This window comes from Notolepis coatsorum (genome assembly GCF_963971535.1).
Source record: "Notolepis coatsorum genome assembly, chromosome: 4".
NCBI lineage: Eukaryota > Metazoa > Chordata > Actinopteri > Aulopiformes > Paralepididae > Notolepis > Notolepis coatsorum.
The window spans coordinates 45,604,338-45,621,553 of record NC_140168.1 but is presented as its reverse complement, the minus strand read 5'-3'; the positions used below and the strand labels follow the sequence as shown (position 1 = coordinate 45,621,553).

The 17,216-nt window shown below is 41.6% G+C and overlaps 2 protein-coding genes across 3 annotated transcripts; one reads left to right on the top strand and one right to left on the bottom strand.

The window, feature by feature from the left end:
• The first annotated feature begins 970 nt into the window (after nucleotides 1-970).
• Nucleotides 971-11,192, top strand: clic1 (chloride intracellular channel 1). Of its 2 annotated transcripts, none has more exons than XM_084312392.1 (7): nucleotides 971-1,097; nucleotides 1,353-1,424; nucleotides 2,733-2,842; nucleotides 3,755-3,880; nucleotides 5,345-5,451; nucleotides 6,991-7,172; nucleotides 7,533-11,192. In XM_084312392.1, exons 2-7 carry the CDS (start codon nucleotides 1,386-1,388, stop codon nucleotides 7,692-7,694), a joined length of 726 nt encoding a protein of 241 aa, XP_084168518.1. In that variant the 5' UTR covers nucleotides 971-1,097; nucleotides 1,353-1,385; the 3' UTR covers nucleotides 7,695-11,192. The 2 variants fall into 2 exon arrangements, with proteins under 2 accessions (XP_084168518.1, XP_084168519.1); XM_084312393.1 differs by lacking the exon at nucleotides 971-1,097 and adding an exon at nucleotides 1,232-1,279 and having other exon boundaries at nucleotides 1,378-1,424.
• A 70-nt stretch (nucleotides 11,193-11,262) lies between these two features.
• Nucleotides 11,263-14,846, bottom strand: LOC311227752 (uncharacterized protein). The gene is made up of 3 exons (XM_084313536.1): nucleotides 14,465-14,846; nucleotides 13,810-13,929; nucleotides 11,263-12,487 (listed from the first exon to the last, which is right to left on the bottom strand). The coding sequence occupies exons 1-3, from the start codon at nucleotides 14,517-14,519 to the stop codon at nucleotides 12,276-12,278; spliced, it is 387 nt and encodes a 128-aa protein (XP_084169662.1). The 5' UTR covers nucleotides 14,520-14,846; the 3' UTR covers nucleotides 11,263-12,275.
• Nucleotides 14,847-17,216: the final 2,370 nt, after the last annotated feature.

The window sequence follows — 17,216 nt, the reverse complement described above, 5'->3', positions numbered from 1 at the left end:
GTTGTCAATATTCCAATGTACAGTTTTGCTTGTACAGTTGTAGTGTTTCCCCCCCCCAACCCCCCCCCAATGTACAGTTTTTACGTCAAATGTATATACTCCCTTTTCTGGACTATTTTTGTATCACAAACAGTACTGTATTTGCAAATCTGGTATGTCATAAATGTATAGATGTAGCAGTAGGCCTACTGTCTATCTGTATGTCATGTATGTCAATGTCATATGTCCTGATGAATTGAAAATGGGGGACCCTGATGTGAACAAGACGAAAGTCTTTCTCTGGTCTGCATCCCCTTAACAATTGTGTGTATTGAGCTGTACTGTATTGTACACATTCTGCAATCTGTTAATAAAGTTTTCAATCAATCAATCAATCAATCAATTCAATCAATCAAACCTGATTCTTCCTCTCAATCAACAAGTGGATCTGCAATTCTGGAACATGGTCTAAAATCTGGCCTGCTTTAGCCAGATAGTGGATAACTCTATCTAACTTATATTTATACATGAGTCCTAATCATAATTCATGTCATGTCATATTTCAGGATGTTTTGTATTTCTGAATAAGCCTACATTACTGGGGGCCCCAATATTTTACACACAGGCAATCCCTGGGCTACATGAATAGTGGCCTTGACTGTTAGCTGTTACATAAGCTTATTACTGACAGATGGGTGCACCACCCAGTGTCATCATAGCACCTCTCAACCTACTTATTTTCAGAATCCCGTTGAAGATATGTGGGCCCAAACACTTTCTGACTCCACACAAATTTAGAAACTTAATTGACGTTTGTCTTTTGGAAAAGCAATGAGCAAAAATAAAGATACAATGCAGCTTCGCACAAGCCCCACATCGCTCTCATTCTTTCAATCGGGCGTCTTTCTTCTCAGAAAAAGGCTTATTTCCGAACACCATTGATCATAATACATGCTTTGCACAAAGACCATCGACCATCACCACCATCAGGAAATGGAGGAATGACTAGCCGAGAGAGGGAGGGGAAACCAACTAGGCGTCAACGGCAAGTTTCGAGACTTTATGTAGCCAACGGATACAGTTGTGTATTACTCCGATATTACCAACTTTAAATCAAGGTTTGCGTGACTTCATTGTGTTATGGTGCTTTTTAACGTTGGCGTTTACGTAGACTGTAAATGTAGTTGTGTTATTTTTATTTGTTGTGACATAGTAGCGGTAAAAGATTAATTAGGCCAGTCTACTACTGTACTGCTGCTTCATGCGTTGCGATTCTGCCCAGATTGTTATAACCGAAAATGTAAGTAACACATTGCATGACTGCACTTTCAATCCAAACTCTTGCTCATCACCTGTATGTATCTTGCTTATAGCTTATAATATCTCGTCGTACAACAGCAGCCGAGATGACTGAGGAGAAACCTAAAGTTGAACTTTTTGTGAAGGTAAGCGATTGAATGACACACGCACACTCCATATCCTCCAGTGACCTACAATGACGACGATGATGTGTTACAGTATTAATCCAATTAACTGGATGTCTATTGTTTTGTAGACCACGTAATAACCGCCGAGGAGGATGCTTGTTGCGTGTTTTTCTGATAACATATCGGTGACTGTCCTTGTTTGAGGGCATACCTCCATACCTTGTTTTGCATTTTAAAAGGTTTGCATTTAGTTCCTCAGTGTTTGCATTTTGTACCTCATTTTGTACTTTAGGTTGTATTTTATTTGGTATATTGTATATTTTGTATAGTGTTTGGACTTTATTCTTTTGACCGTTTTCCTGTATGAAGCACATTCTCAGGGAACTCATACAGAACAGAACCAAGCATTTAACTGTAATGACATGTACATGTACTATAATATACAAATAAATAAAACAAAACTTAAAACTTGAGGGCATCACATATTGTAGCCTACATGTTTACTTTCATGTTATCAATTAATATGTGTGCCAATAAGTCCACTGTCAGCCTTTGCTGACTCGTGGTTTATTAAAACTAAGACTAATCAAATTATGTGTAGCCTATACAGGCGACTTTAATCTATATTTAGTAAATTGGCTAAGCAGGCTATCCTAGAGGCGTTGTCCGTGAGGGGAAAGCATGGTCTAAATTAAAATAAACAATATGACACTTTTTTCTTCATAGTCCTACAGACGTTTCCACAATGATTCCACTGTGTGAACACGTGAGCTTACCCACCCCACCCCTTCTTTTGCTCTCATAGAGCCTATGAAAGATGCTGTTGTAACTTCTCAAAATGCTGATTTACGGTCTACTTTTCCCAATCCCAAGCCATTTTTCACTAAACACCTGAAACTAATCTTCTGCTGTAAAATAACCATAGTTGGCCTATTTGATGAAACGTGTGTAAATGGGTGTTGGGCAAAATGGGGTTGAGGGGTTTTCCTGCCCTATAACCAGTCCATGACTAAGACCCACAGGGAGATACTCTACAGTATAACCTATGAAAACATGAAATATGAGTTGTATAAACTCATACAGTGTGTACCTCAGAAACCTACATCCTGTGTTTAAATGTAGGAAAATAAGGCTGCCTCTATTAGCTCTGTATCACCCAAACAATTAGATTAATGTGCTAGTAAGGCTATTGCCCAGGGATGGAGTGTGCTCAGTGTTTTAATTCTCAATGTGGGGTAGATAATTATATTAATGTCATAGAATTAGTATATGTTGAGTAATTAGTTGTGATTTAGCATGCTTAATTTACGTGCACACCTCTTGTAGGCAGGCAGCGATGGCCAGAGCATTGGCAACTGTCCCTTTTCCCAGCGTCTCTTCATGGTGCTGTGGCTGAAAGGGGTCACCTTTGACGTCACCACCGTGGATATGAAGAGGTATGAACTGTTATTGACTTTTTTTCACTAATCTTGCTGTTCACACATCTTCCATATTTTTATGGCAAGAGAAAACGTCCACTCACTGTTTTGCGCATGAGTGTTTTTTTTTTTTTTTTTTTTTCAAACTGTTTGACAGAATTCCATTTTGGAGCGGCTGGGTGGCACAAGGCGCTCGTCACCAACGCAAGAGACACTGGTATCGAATCCAGCTGTCAGCATTGCTTCCGGCTTGGCCGGCCGTCATACTGGCTCGATTGGCAGAGTCAGCGGGAGGGAAGCCGGTGGGTGGGTCTGGGTCATTGTGGACAGCGACTCCTACAGTTCAGTCGGGGCGCCTGCACAGCGAGGGAAGGATCTAAGAGAGGTAGTGTGACCTTCCACACGTTACACTCTCTCAGTGAGAGTCCACGCTGCCAGGTGAAAAGAAGTGGTGGGCTGGGTACACATGTGTCGGAGGAAGCATGTGATAGTCTCCGCCCTCCCAGACCGACGGTAGGGGGTAGAGTGCGCAACGACCAGGAAGGGGATTGGGAATTGGCATAACGACTAACATTGGGAGGGGAGAAAAACTGAAAAAGAAGGGGGAAAAAGATAATTAAACAAAAAATAATTCCATTTTGGAATTGTTGAACCCAATAGGTTGCTTTCACTTGTGGCATTTTGTGTGTTCGGTTGAGTAAGATTTCTACTTAGAGGGATGCAAAGCGGTAGTGTCTAGAATCCCATAGCCCAGAGGGACGTTTCCATGGGAATTGTCACTTTTTGATCTAGCTACAAATCTATAACTCATCATCATTTTCACCTGAAAAGTTGTTACATATCACTTACCTTAACTTTAACCAACCTCAAAACCTAAGAATTACGTTATCTTTCCTCTCGCTCTCTCACTCTCTCGCTCTCTCTCTGCAGGAAACCAGACATCCTGAAAGACCTAGCCCCTGGTGCTCAGCCTCCCTTCCTGATCTACGGGTCAGAGGTGAAAACTGACACCAACAAGATCGAAGAGTTTCTGGAGGAGAACCTTTGCCCTCCAAAGTAATCACTTTAGCACTCCCATCATTCTATCACTATCATGTTATCACTATGATTATATCACTTTATCACTCTTGAGTCCACCACCCTACCATTCTATCACTATGTCAATGTATCACTCTTGAGTCCACCACTCTAGCATTCTATCACTCCACCTCTCCATCTGTCTGTCACTCCATCACTTTGTCACTGTACCACTCTGATTCTGTACTCCACCTGTCTCTGACATCATGACTCCATCCACCTGATGGACCAAACATGCTTGTGAGACACATGTCTTCTTGCTCTGAGCTGCACAGGTTTAAACCGTTTTCTTGTTATTACAATCAGAAATACTTATTTATGTTCAGATAGTATTTTAGATTCATATATATACTGAATATAGAAGGAGCATGAGATAGTGTGTGCATTATAGGGATAGTTCTGATTAAAAAAAAATAACAATAGACCTATGTCTTTCCAGTGATGATGTAGATCGGTAGAATCCTTTCTCAGCACAATCCATGCTGTTCCTCATACTAGCTCTGGCTAGTCAGCTATAAACCAATGCAAACTCACGGGGGACAACTCCTGTCTGCATGAAACTCCCTGAAATCTACTTTGTATCCACTGTGGCGTACATTTCAGTGAGCTTCAGTCAGCTTGTACAGACAGGAGCTTGTCCCCATTGACTTCACAGTGGTTACTGGTATGAGGCTAACTAACTGGAGCTAGTATGAGGAACAGCATGGATTGCACTGAGAAAGGACTCTTGCCAATCAACAACATCATTGGTAAGTAAGAAATGTTTTAGTACTATCCTTTTAAGTATTAGCAGCCATTGCAAAGAATGTGTCTGTTAAGGCACCTATCATATATATGCAGTCTATTTATATGTACACAGTAACAACAACAACAACATGCATGCAGTAACCACATAATTACGGTATCGTTGCTCAAATTTAACAATGTAATTTCTAGGGCTGACACCGATTAGTCGAATAGTCAATTAATCGATCGAAAAGGAGCCGTAGTCGACTGCCAACCTCTTAGTCTAATGCAAAAAATAAATATATATCATTCTTTCCAAAAGCAAAGAGGCCTAGAAGCGTGGCTAACGCTAATGGCACGCATACCAGAGAGGCTAACTGCCTAAGAAAACAGGCACAGAGGCACTGAAAGAGGATTTCACCTGTCTAATGAACACACTAGACTAGACAAATATCAAGATGTATCCATCAGTGGACCAATTGCATGCTTTCGCAGAGGACAAGAAGCCTTCAGTCGACTCCTTCAGACATTAAGCACCCCCACAGCCCAAATGGAATGAAAAAAAAGTATTTATGCTTTATTTTTTAATAATCTTTCTTTTTATTTTTTGGCAAATCAAAGTCAACTATACAAATCCTTAGTCGGGGACAGCCCTTGTAATTTCTAGCACGAACATGCATAGATCAGCATATGATGATCAGTATACCTCCTTCCCAGGTACCCCCGTCTGGCTGCTCGCAACCCTGAGTCTAATACAGCAGGCATGGATGTGTTCTCCAAGTTCTCCGCCTACGTCAAGAACTCCAACCCCCAGCTCAACGACAGTGAGTCAGACCAAACCCGTTGTGGATTTTCAGTGACGTCTCTGGGCCTGTACTCATCTGAGTCTGTGTTACAAATGTTGCAAATAAGTCTGAATAGTGAAAGTGCTGGAATGAGATCTCTGATGCCTTTCGGATCATCTTGGTGTCAAAACAGTACATAGGGATTTTTGTTTATGCAATAATAGAGAGTCATTTTCAGGTAAAAATTACTAGTGGGTTAAAGTCCCTGTGGGTCAAAGTCCCTGTGGGTTAAAGTCCCTGTGGGTCAAAGTCCCTGTGGGTCAAAGTCCCTGTGATCATAAATCACTAAAGCTACAGATGTGTATCAGTGATAATCAAACCGTAAACAAAGAGGCCTATAGGGAGGTGTAGTCTGACATCACTTTGGACCGCCCGCGAGGTCCACCCGTATAGGGATTCATCATTGGGAAAATGGATTATCGGCTATTGTAACAATTCTGCCTCATGAACATTGGACAGTTCCCTTCTATCACTAACATTATTGTTTAAGCATTTTTGGTTAAAATAAAATTAGACGTAATTATTTGATGATTAATTGCGAATATGTTCATGTTGAGCTATAGATTGTGGATGAATATGCACAGAAAGGTACACCATGCAAATGTTCATGCTTTATTTGTTTTAAACGAGACGATTTAGAAATGGGCAATGGGGAAATGCGTTGCAATTTCATGAGGTGAACAGGCCGGAAACAGCAATGACGTAACCACTACACCTCCCTATTGGGATGTTAGATCCTAATATGAAGGACTATGTGATTTGATGTTCTGTGCCTTGCCTGGACTTTTTTTGTGGTCTGTTTCACTGCTGTCTATTTTATACTTATTTTGTGTCTGCACTTTTTTGTAAATTCTGTGCTCATTTTATGCCAATTTTGTATGCCTGTCTTTTTTGCTGCTGTGAAGCACTTAATGCTGCAATTCTTGTATGAAAGGTGCTATACAAATAAAGTGTATTATTATTATTATTATTATTATTATTATTATTATTATTATTATTATTATTATTATTATTATTATTATTATTATTATTATTATTATTATTATTATTACTATTATTATTATCATGTGAATTAGAAGCGGTACTAGTTCCCAGGTTCTGCATTTGTAATTAAAATGTGTCCCAGCGAGAGACTTCGAGGCAACTCGTTCAATATAGGCTCTGTTCTGTCACTGTGGACCAACTGGGGCGAGTTAAACTGGTACCCATCATACAGACAACAATGCAAGATCTCCCGCTGGTGTCCCGCTAATGGGCCAGAGAACTAGTAGGGACCGTTTGTGTTAATACTGTAACATTATGCCCTTGGCTTGTCTGCCACTTGGCAAACAGGTCGCCCGCTTCTCTGTGTATTTAGTCACTCAGCCTCAAGTGCTTTGACGGAACAGCACAGGACTCAAACACGTTTTTGTTATCCACTTTGAAGAATCAATAAAGGCAGTATTTAGTGTATTCTGCTGTGTGAGGCTCTATCATAGTAGCGATCCAGTTTAATAGTTTGTTTCTGTGTGTGTTCAGACCTAGAGAAAGGCCTGCTGAAGGCCTTGAAGAAGCTGGACGACTACCTCGGCTCCCCGCTTCCTGACGAGATCGACGAGAATAGTGCTGATGACGTGGCTTCCTCCTCCCGCCCCTTCCTGGACGGCCAAGAGCTTACACTCGCTGACTGCAACCTGCTGCCTAAGCTCCATATTGTGAAGGTAATCTTTTGTTTTAAACCCATCCACCCCCTCTGTGTAGCTCAGCATGCGGTCTTGGGTGGATCACTGTAGATTAAGCACGAGTCTATGCTCCATTTTATCACAAACAAACAGAGGAGTGTGGGCCGACACGCTGAGCTCTATGTCTATGTCCTGCTCTAGCCACTTCTATTATATTCTACTCACAATTTCCTGTCTGTCTCTCTTTCTCTACTTTCCGTATTCCCTCTTCCTCTCCTTCTCGGTCCTTCCCACTTTGTCTCCCTTCCTTCCTTCCTCCATCCCACCTTTCCTTTCTGACCCCCCCATCCCTCTCTCCCTCCGTCTCTCTCTCTCTACCTCCCTTCTTCCCTGTGTCAGGTGGTGTGTCTGAAGTACCGTGACTTCAGTATCCCTCGCTCCCTGGCCAACATGTGGAGGTACCTGGACGCTGCGTATGGCCGCGAGGAGTTCTCCTCCACCTGTCCGGTGGACATGGAGATCCACATCGCCTACTCCTCGGTGGCTAAAGTTCTCAAGTAGGAGGCGGAGGAGCACACAACAGCAGAACAATACACAAAGACACACACACACACACTGTATACATGTGAGCACACCTTGCATGTACACGTACACACAGACACGTAAAAACTACAGCCTTGCTTGTGTACAGAATTTCATCACCAGCAGATATAATCTGTAAAGTTGGAAACATTTCATTGTCTTTTTCAGACTCAGTTGGTCCTGAGTTTAGCAGAGGCAAACCATTGTTCCCTTTTTTTATGACAAATGCCATATCTTTTTTTTATTACATTTTTTTGTACTTGTATCATAACCCATTGCATATATATGCAGCTACCTGCTGGATTCAACTTTCACTAGTATCCACGAGCCTCACATATATGCACATTCGTTATTCACTGTCACTCGCCCCATTAGAACAATGCATCGTTAGCTTATGACAGACATGCATTCCAATACCAGCTCAACTGCCAAGTCTCTTTTTGAGGTGTGTCTGTGATTACACAGATGTGTCACATTGAGGACAGAATATATACAGATATTACACTGTAGAAGGGAACAGGGCCTCTTGCATCTAAATAATTTAATGGGCTCAGACTCTGGGAGGAAGGGAAAGGCTGTTCTTTGGCCCATAGACTGGGGACACACTGCTGGGAGGCGTAGCTGAGAACAGTTACAGAGACAGGAAATGATTTCAATAGGCTGCTGCTTCCTCTTTCTGTTCTCCTTGAGCAGTGGCAGTGATGGAATTAGTTCACATGATCAAACTTGTTATGATCCTCACCGAGACTCTCTGGGCCAGCGATTCACTCGCTTTGCCTATTCTATGTGAAGGATGTTTTATTTAAAAATAATTGTATTATACAATTTAAGGATTCAAATTGTAAGCTTATTGGTGGTTTCTTTTAGATGATGTAGTGAAGCAACTGTTGCTCTTTTTTTGCGGAGACTGACGGCACCCGCCTTGCCTCCTCCAATAGCCCGGAGGCACACGGCCTGTTCTGTCTAGGGCTGTCCCCAACCTAAAAAAAATGAATGTCTGAAGGAGTCGACTGAAGGCTTCTTGTCCTCTGCAAAAGCATGCAATTGGTCCACTGATGGATACATCTTGATATTTGTCTAGTCTAGTGTGTTCATTAGATGGGTGAAATCCTCTTTCAGTGCCTCTGTGCCTGTTTTCGTAGGCAGTTAGCCTCTGGTATGCGTGCCATTAGCGTTAGCCACGCTTCTAGGCCTATTTTCTTTTGGAAAGAATGATAAAAAAAAATAAAAAAATATTTATATTTTTTTTCTTTTCTTTTTTTATTATATTCGACTAAGGCTACGTTTAGACGGAGAGAGTCTGAACAGAAATAGCAAAAGTCGTCTTACGGTTTCACTTTTAATTTTGCGTTTAGACGAGCGTTTTGGGATGGAATTCTCCGTGCAGACGAGGCTGTAACAACTCGAGACAACGGAGCCCCGCTGTCACACGATTGGCGCATATGTCACATGACGTGCTGTGAAGACCCGCCCTACTCTGCCTCTGATTCGCAGACTGTGGGTGAGGAATGTGATTGGACCAAAGCAGAGTCACTCACAGACAGTGGGTCCAGTCACGCCGCAGGACAGATTCTTGTGTATTTAAAAGTACTGCCAATGTAGCCTTCAGGTGATCGCCATGGATAGAATCAGACATGCTTTATTTACGCTTCTAGGCTACTGGCGCATGCCTGTGATGTAAGCAGTACACGCGACAAGAGCCTTGACAACCCTTTCGTCATCGTTTTATGCGGTTTGACAGTTTAGATGAGAGCGCAAAGGTTTAGCGTTTCTAGGAATTCCACCCTGGAAGGTGGTCTCACTTTTTTACGGTTTCACCCCGTAAAAACGCCGTTTCCGTATAAACGAAAGGCACATCCGAAAAAATATTTTTGCGGATTCACCTGCTAGCGTTTCCGTCTAAACGGGGCTAGGTTGGCCAGTCGACTATGGCTCCTTTCGACCGATTAGTCGACTAATCGATTAATAGGGGTCAGCCCTAGTTCTGTCACACACTCCTTCAGCTGAAAAGAAATGTAGCATGGTGCTTCGACAGAAAACAGTATACAAAAAAGTAATTGTATGGTTAATTGTAATCTAAGGGAACTCCTTATACAAATTGAGAGTTTGCCATGAACAGAGTGTTGCCATGAGGACTTCCTCTATTATATCTCAGCCATTCTGTACATTCCAGTTTTGAACATAAAATGGTAAACGGTAAATAGCTGCATTTATATAGCGCTTTTATCCAAAGTGCTTTACATTTTGTTCCTCACATTTGACCCATTCACATACTGATGGCAGAGGTAACCATGCAAGGTGCCAACATGCACATCAGGAGCAATTAGGGTTTAAGTGTCTTGCTCAAGGACACTTCGAGACGCTGCCCGGGAGGAGCGGGAATCGAACCGGGAACCTCCGGATTACCAGACGACTGCTCTACTGTCGCCCCAAACATAGGCCTACAAGTAGCAAGATGCCCCTTAAATGCGCCTTGACTTGAAATTCAGTCTATCTGGGAAGAACTGGAAACAGGTCATGTGCATCCAACACATAGCTTTTTGTAATAGAGGATTTGTGTAACTGCAAGGCACTACCGGTAGTTTGTTTTTAATTCCATTTTAGAGGTTGTATTTATCATGCCTTGATTTATAGTAATGCAAGCATTTTTGTAGTGAGATATATGGAATTTGCTTTATGGAATCATAGTGTTTTAAATCAGATCCGGGTAAAGTTCTATAAGAACAATTCTAACCTAAGTGCAATTTAACACAATTGAATCGGACAATCTTGCATTATGTCTCTTTCATTGTATTAGGAACCTAAAGTGAGTATGTCCTGTATTTTCCTGTATTGTATTGTAATCATAGAAGAACATAAGAACTCCTGCATGGATTTAATGAATTTGTCGATCAAAAAACATGTGTTTTACTTGACTGAAAACTGTATTGTTGTACATTTCATTGAAATCTTAAACAATGGACCGACTTTTACAGGGCTGCACGCCTATAGTGCTACTATAACGTTATGGCTGTACTGTACGTTTAAAGGGACCAAGTCTGTATAATTTCAATGCTGATGTGTTCTAGTGTTGTCTTTTTTTTTGTTATTCTTATCTCACTCTTTACTGTAAGAGTAAATAAATTGTTTCAGGGAACCTTTATTTTTGTCATTATCACCGTTCCCGAAAATATTGTTTTTATTTACTCTCTCTTAACCTTTCCTCTCTTTATCTCACAGCTTTTCACTACTTCTTCCTTCCCCTCCACACATTCTAGCCTTTCTTCAGCCATCGTCCATTTAGCTAATTGCAGATGCACAGTTCACAGGACCTAGAGAATATTGTGGACATTGAACCGATGCAATTGGATTAGATCAACGTTTGACCACGATCTGACTAATGAACACGGCAGAAAGGTCTTCTATTTTTGTACTTTGAAACGTTCCTGTAAAAGACACTCTTTTCTTAATCATTTCAATAAAGAAAACATCTTAATAAAACCACAAATGACAATAGCGTTTTCTTTATTGATCACTAGTCATTTAACTTAACATTAACATTAACGGATTGAGTCAAACATTGCTTCCGAGTCCTGGCCGAGGAGACGGCATATAAAACATGACATCACAGGCATAAAACAAATTTGCAATAGTTACAAAAGTGCTAACGTTTATTGTATTTCTTCTTTTTAAAATACACTCACTACACATCTATTTAGTCATATCTTTCAAATGTAGCACCATAGCATGGTTTTGGACTTTAACCTGAAAAGTAGCATGTAGTGGTTAATGTTAGAGCATTTTATCAACATATACAATGATCATTAATGTGGTCATAGACTGGTCATAGTTACTTTTAAATATAAAGATGATATGTTGCTAATTCACCACTGTCTGATTCTCTATAAAGATAATAAAGAACCTGAAACCTCATGATATGTTGTTTATGCATATGTCTGTTTGTGTACAGACCATTCAACCTGACAACATAAACATTCAAAATGGACCCACGTTTACTTCCTGTTCTAGTTCAAGGAAACTATAAAAGAAGGAAGGGCCATCACGTCACTGTGTGAACGCACATTGGTGCCAAGTGTGGACGTTTTCAATTCGGCCGACATTGACTTGAATGGGATCAGCCATCTCCTCATTTATGACCTGTCATTTAAACAGGTTATTACCTCGGATGTCAGAATCATCAGCAATGTGTTGCCTTGTCAACTAGCTGACATTTGATATTGGTTGATTTATATTTCCTCAGATAGCTGGTATATTTTGAAATTTAATACAGGCTACAATAGAACTGGCACCAAGCACAGCATAGAACGCTGGTATTCTGACCTAATGACCCTTCCTTTTATAGTTTCCTTGAACTAGAACAGGAAGTAAATGTGGGTTTAGTTTGGTAATAACAATAGCTGACAGGAAGTAGACATGGGTCCAAGCTGTTCCCTAGCAACACAATTCCAATTTAAACCATCTATACATGCCTGTATCTACAGTTCACGTGTATATTATAGATATTCTCTGTTTTCTAGTGTACATACTGAAACATACTTCATTTTGTTTCAGCCTGGTGCTTCAGAACACTAGAAAATAGAGTACAGGCAGCAGGCAGAGTTCTACTGCCTCCCAGCTGAGGGCAGCAGCGGACACCGCCCCGTTACACAGGTCTGTGTCGCAGCACACGTTACTGTAGTTGAAGCTGAGTCCCGCGGCATGCTTCTGTCCGCTCAGCCCACACTGGGTGGCGGCGGCACAGCTCTTCTCATATAGGGTCAGGCGCAGCGCACCTGCGAGGAGGAAGATGCGAGATATTTGTTGTGATGCAGGCATGTTTTATTTTTTCCCTTTTTATTTATTGTGTTTTAAAAAGAATGACATACAAATTCTAACACGTCGGGGGGGGGGGGTACATTTAATTTTTATATATAATATGTATAATATTGTCATCTTCAACATCATTGGTGTCATTCAGCTGAGATGTAAACACAGTCCATTTGTCATGTGATAGGGTGAACTGGTCCACAGGCGTCATGAAGTATGGCCCATTTAGTGAAGTCGTATTTAATCATGTGTCACATCTTGACTTGGCTCCTGTTGGTCTATTATAACACCTATGAAAAGCTAAGTGATTGGCATATACAGAGAAGTGGCTTTTCGCCCTCTAAAGTGTGTGGCACCACTGAGACACCTCACTTAGGAGGAAGTGTGTGGTGTTTCTACAGTGTTTTGTCTCCTCGTAAGCATCAGACGAGGCACGAGGATAGTTCTGCCCCACCCGTAGAGCTATTTGGCTATATTTAGACAACATTTTACTGGCATTAGTGAGCTTACGACCTGCTTGGTGAGAGAATGCTGCTGTCATTTCTATTCATTCCATTGTCTCATGTGCTAGTATGTACACGGCTGGAACCTATAGGAGGGTCTCAGCGGGTACAACTGAGAGCACATGAAGAGCTCTTACACTCATATCATAGATACCATCAGATACCATACATTTGCCACTCCTACACATTGGGCTTGCTTATGATGCCCTGGCTGTATTGGTTTGTCACTCTCACTCTGTGAAACAGCTTGAACTCACAACAAAATGTGCCCATATAAAGAAACATTCATGGACACTCCCCCCCCCTCTCTCTCTCTCTCTCTCTCTCTCTCTCTCTCTCTCTCTCTCTCTCTCTCTCTCTCTCTCTCTCTCTCTCCTTATATCTCTTTCCCTCTCTCTCTACCTCCCTCTCTATCTCTCTCTCCCTCCCTCTCCCCCCCCCCCTCTCTCTCTCTCCCCTCCCTCTCTCTCTCTCCCCTCCCTCTCTCTCTCTCTCTCCTTATATCTCTTTCCCTCTCTCTCTCTCTCTCTCTCTCTACCTCCCTCTCTCTCCCTCACTCTCTCTCTCCCCCCTCTCTCTATCCCCCCCCCTCTCTCTCTCTCTCTCTCCTTATATCTCTTTCCCTCTCTCTCTCTCTCTCTCTCTCTCTCTCTCTCTACCTTCCTCTCTCTACCTTCCTCTCTCTCCCTCCTTCTCTCTCCCTCCCCCTCTCACTCTATCCCCCTCTCTCTATCTCCCTCTCGCTCTCCCCCCCTCTCTCTCCCTCTCTCTCTCTTGGCTCTTACCTCGTGTCCCCACCGCTGTGCTGGCAAGACAGCGCTGGCCGGCTGGACACTCCTGTGGGAACTGAAGGCAGTCCATGGGAGAGATGGCAGGGAATACACATGTATAACAGTGCAGACCAGCTGAGGAAATGTGGAAAAAACAAACAAAGAACACATCAAGTCATGTAATATGGAGGAAACAATAATGCTATCAACCAAACCACAGAAAAACAATATCTTCCAAGTGATTTTAATTAAACAGTGCAAAGGCACAAAAAAAACATGAATTATTAACCTTAATACTGAGGAAACGGGGAACACTATCAACCAAACCGCAGGAGAGCATTACCTTACAAAGAGGATCTTTCAAGTGAGGAAAAGCAAGTTCAGGAGATTTTAATTAAAATACTCAATCAACTGACTTTTAAGTTGTAGTTTTCCAAACGCACACCACATTTCATCAGTGCTATTGACCCTAAAGACGAGGGGAAGTAGGGATGATGGACAGAGAGATAGAAACAATTGTGGAGCGCTTGTCGCAGAGAACAGGAGCTCATTCAGACCATTCGGTTTGTTGATCAAATCATCCTGTCAATGTGTTAGATTTTCAGGGGTTTTGAACGATGTAGCCATCAAACAGAGTATTAGTCAAATTCTCTCTTTTTCCCCCACATACCTGCCAAAGGGAGAGAACACAGGAATACAAGGAGAAGCTGTGAACGCAGCAACATGATGTTCGCAGTAAGTCCTCTGGTTGACTCTGCCTCAGTCCTTTACGCCTCTCTCCTTCAACTAACTACACCCCAGATGATAACTACAACCCAGATGACGAGGACACGTCTCCCACTCGTCTACAAATGTTATTTCTCTTACAGTATCCTTCTCCTTCCCTGTTTCTTTGAAGTCCAACCTGTTGTCTTTGACGTCCTATAGCTTCTCTTCTTGGGCTGATAATGCAATAACTTCTCAAATGCAATTGGTATTGTCGGCCTTGTCTTCAATTCACCTCCTACTCAATAACTTTCTCTCGTTCCCTGTCTTTCTTGAGAGTATTTTTCTCCCTCTGTTTTAGTCAAGCCTGAGTTGGACAAATAGGGATGTTACGCTGTGCCAGTACCTCCTCCCTGAAAAGTCTTAATTTCATTTTGCCAGTAACTATGTGCAGCTGACAGCCCTCAGGAAATTTGTGTAATTTATATTTGAAGTGAACAATCAAGCTTAAAGGGGTACTTCACCAAAAAACAATGCTGATTTATTCTGCACATAATCTCACACATATCCACATTCATTTAGTTTAAAAGTTATCGAGAGTAAATTAGTTTGAATATGGCCACCAATGAATAGAATAGAATAGAAATACTTTTATTATCCCGTGGGAAATTTGACACTGCAAATCGCTCAACATTTAAACATTTAAAATGAAATAAAATAGGTGTATATATAAGGTAGCAGTCCCTGTAAGACAAGCTACTCTTTCATCTACATAATTTCATGGTGCTGTAATTATCACAACACAAGAATTCAATGTCCCCGATGACATCACTGGTGGCCATTTAACCTAATTTACTCTCAATAACTGTCAAACTAAATAAATGTGTGCAAAACTGAGCAAAAATGTGCAAAATAAATCAGCATTGTTTTTTTTTGGTGAAGTGCCCCTTTAAATTACAAACCTGGACAGGAGATTTGATGTGTTTGGACAATAAAGTCACAAGCCAAATCTATCCTAAGATGTGTGCCATGGAATTAATCTAGACTAGAGTGATACACAGAGGATATGCGAGATGGGCAATTGCATTACAAAATGTTTTGCTTTTGGTAAATGGACTGCATTTATAGAGCGCTTTTATCCAAAGTGCTTAACAACTTATGCCTCATATTCACCCATTCACTCATACTGTACATTCATCGCGGAGGCAACTGTCCAAGGTGCCAACCTGCTCATCGGGAGCAGTTAGGGGTTAAGTGTCTTGCTCAAGGATACTTCGACAATCGACATGCTGCCCGGGGGGGCCGGAATCTAACCGGGAACCTTCTGATTACCAGACGACTGCTCTACCTCTTTTAATCGCAAATAAACCAGTGATGTTTTGAGTTTAGTCGAAAGGCAAAAAAATTACTATTTAAATGTTTGCAATTTATTATGGCAAGTAGGGTGTTCAACACTTCATTGAATGTCAGCGTGACCTACATACAACATACTACATACTACATACAACAGCCAATTGGCTGCAGCACCGATGGCACTGTACTCTGTAGATGCAGTCTACCTGTCAGTCAAACTAACTAACTGAAATAGTAAACAAATGAGTTGGGACCAATTATTACTAATTTATTTGATATAGTGCTGCAGTTGCTTTTACCGTTACTGAAAACATTCAGAGGTTATTTTACGCTGATTCGCCACTGCCATAGGCTTCCATTGTATCTGAATACAACCCCATGCCAGTCATCACATCTGACTAAAATGCCGTGCGAACATTTGATGTGCATTTATTTTCCTGAAAGGGTTTAGTTTTTTTTTCGCTGAAAAGTTGCTCTATTTCGTTTATAATAAAACACAAGATACTTGTGCCCTAATGATAAGGATAAGCGCTCAATGAAGAAACGCAATCCCCTTACCAAACATCTATGCTACATATATTTATGTGTGTTGGGGAGGGGGGGGGTAGGATATGAACCCGGTTTAGGGTAAGGGGTGTAGGGGTAGGGATTAGGATACGAAGCCGGTTTAGGGTAAGGGGTGTAGGATATGAACGCGGTTTAGGGTAAGGAGTGTGGGTGCAGGAGGAAATGGTTAGAATGAGAGCTTGAGATATTGACAATGCCAATGCTACATACCCTACCGGGCGCTACCGGGCCTACCACAATGTGTACATAGATAGGCAGCGAGAACCAGAATATCACCAGGATTATCAAATGGACACCTCCCTGCACTGGTGTTTCGTCAAGTTAGGACCATGACACCTCGGGAAGGTTCAACAGCTAGTTCCAGCATCCCAGAACCACCCCCCTCCATGCTAGCTCCCACTTTTTCCATGATATCCACACGCCAAACCTCCCATTCATTCATTCATTCATTCATTCATTCATTCATTCATTCATTCATTCATTCATTCCTATGTTATCCATAATACAGTGTTTAAAAAAAGAAGAAGAGCAATTCTTCCTCAAATACTATTATTTTATCACAGTGGCAAAACTTCTCAGAAAACAATTGACATGTCAGCGTGGCATTTTAGTCAGATGTGGTGAATTTCTTCAGTTCATGTGGGGTTTAAGAACATTTCCAGATGAAAGCCAGTCACAGTGGTGAATGGGCAGAAAATAACTACCAACGTTTATGGGGGGGGGGGGGATTATGCCCTAATTTAGTATCAAGGCAAGAATGACTTGGAACCCACATGTCAAAAAGATCTTCATTATCC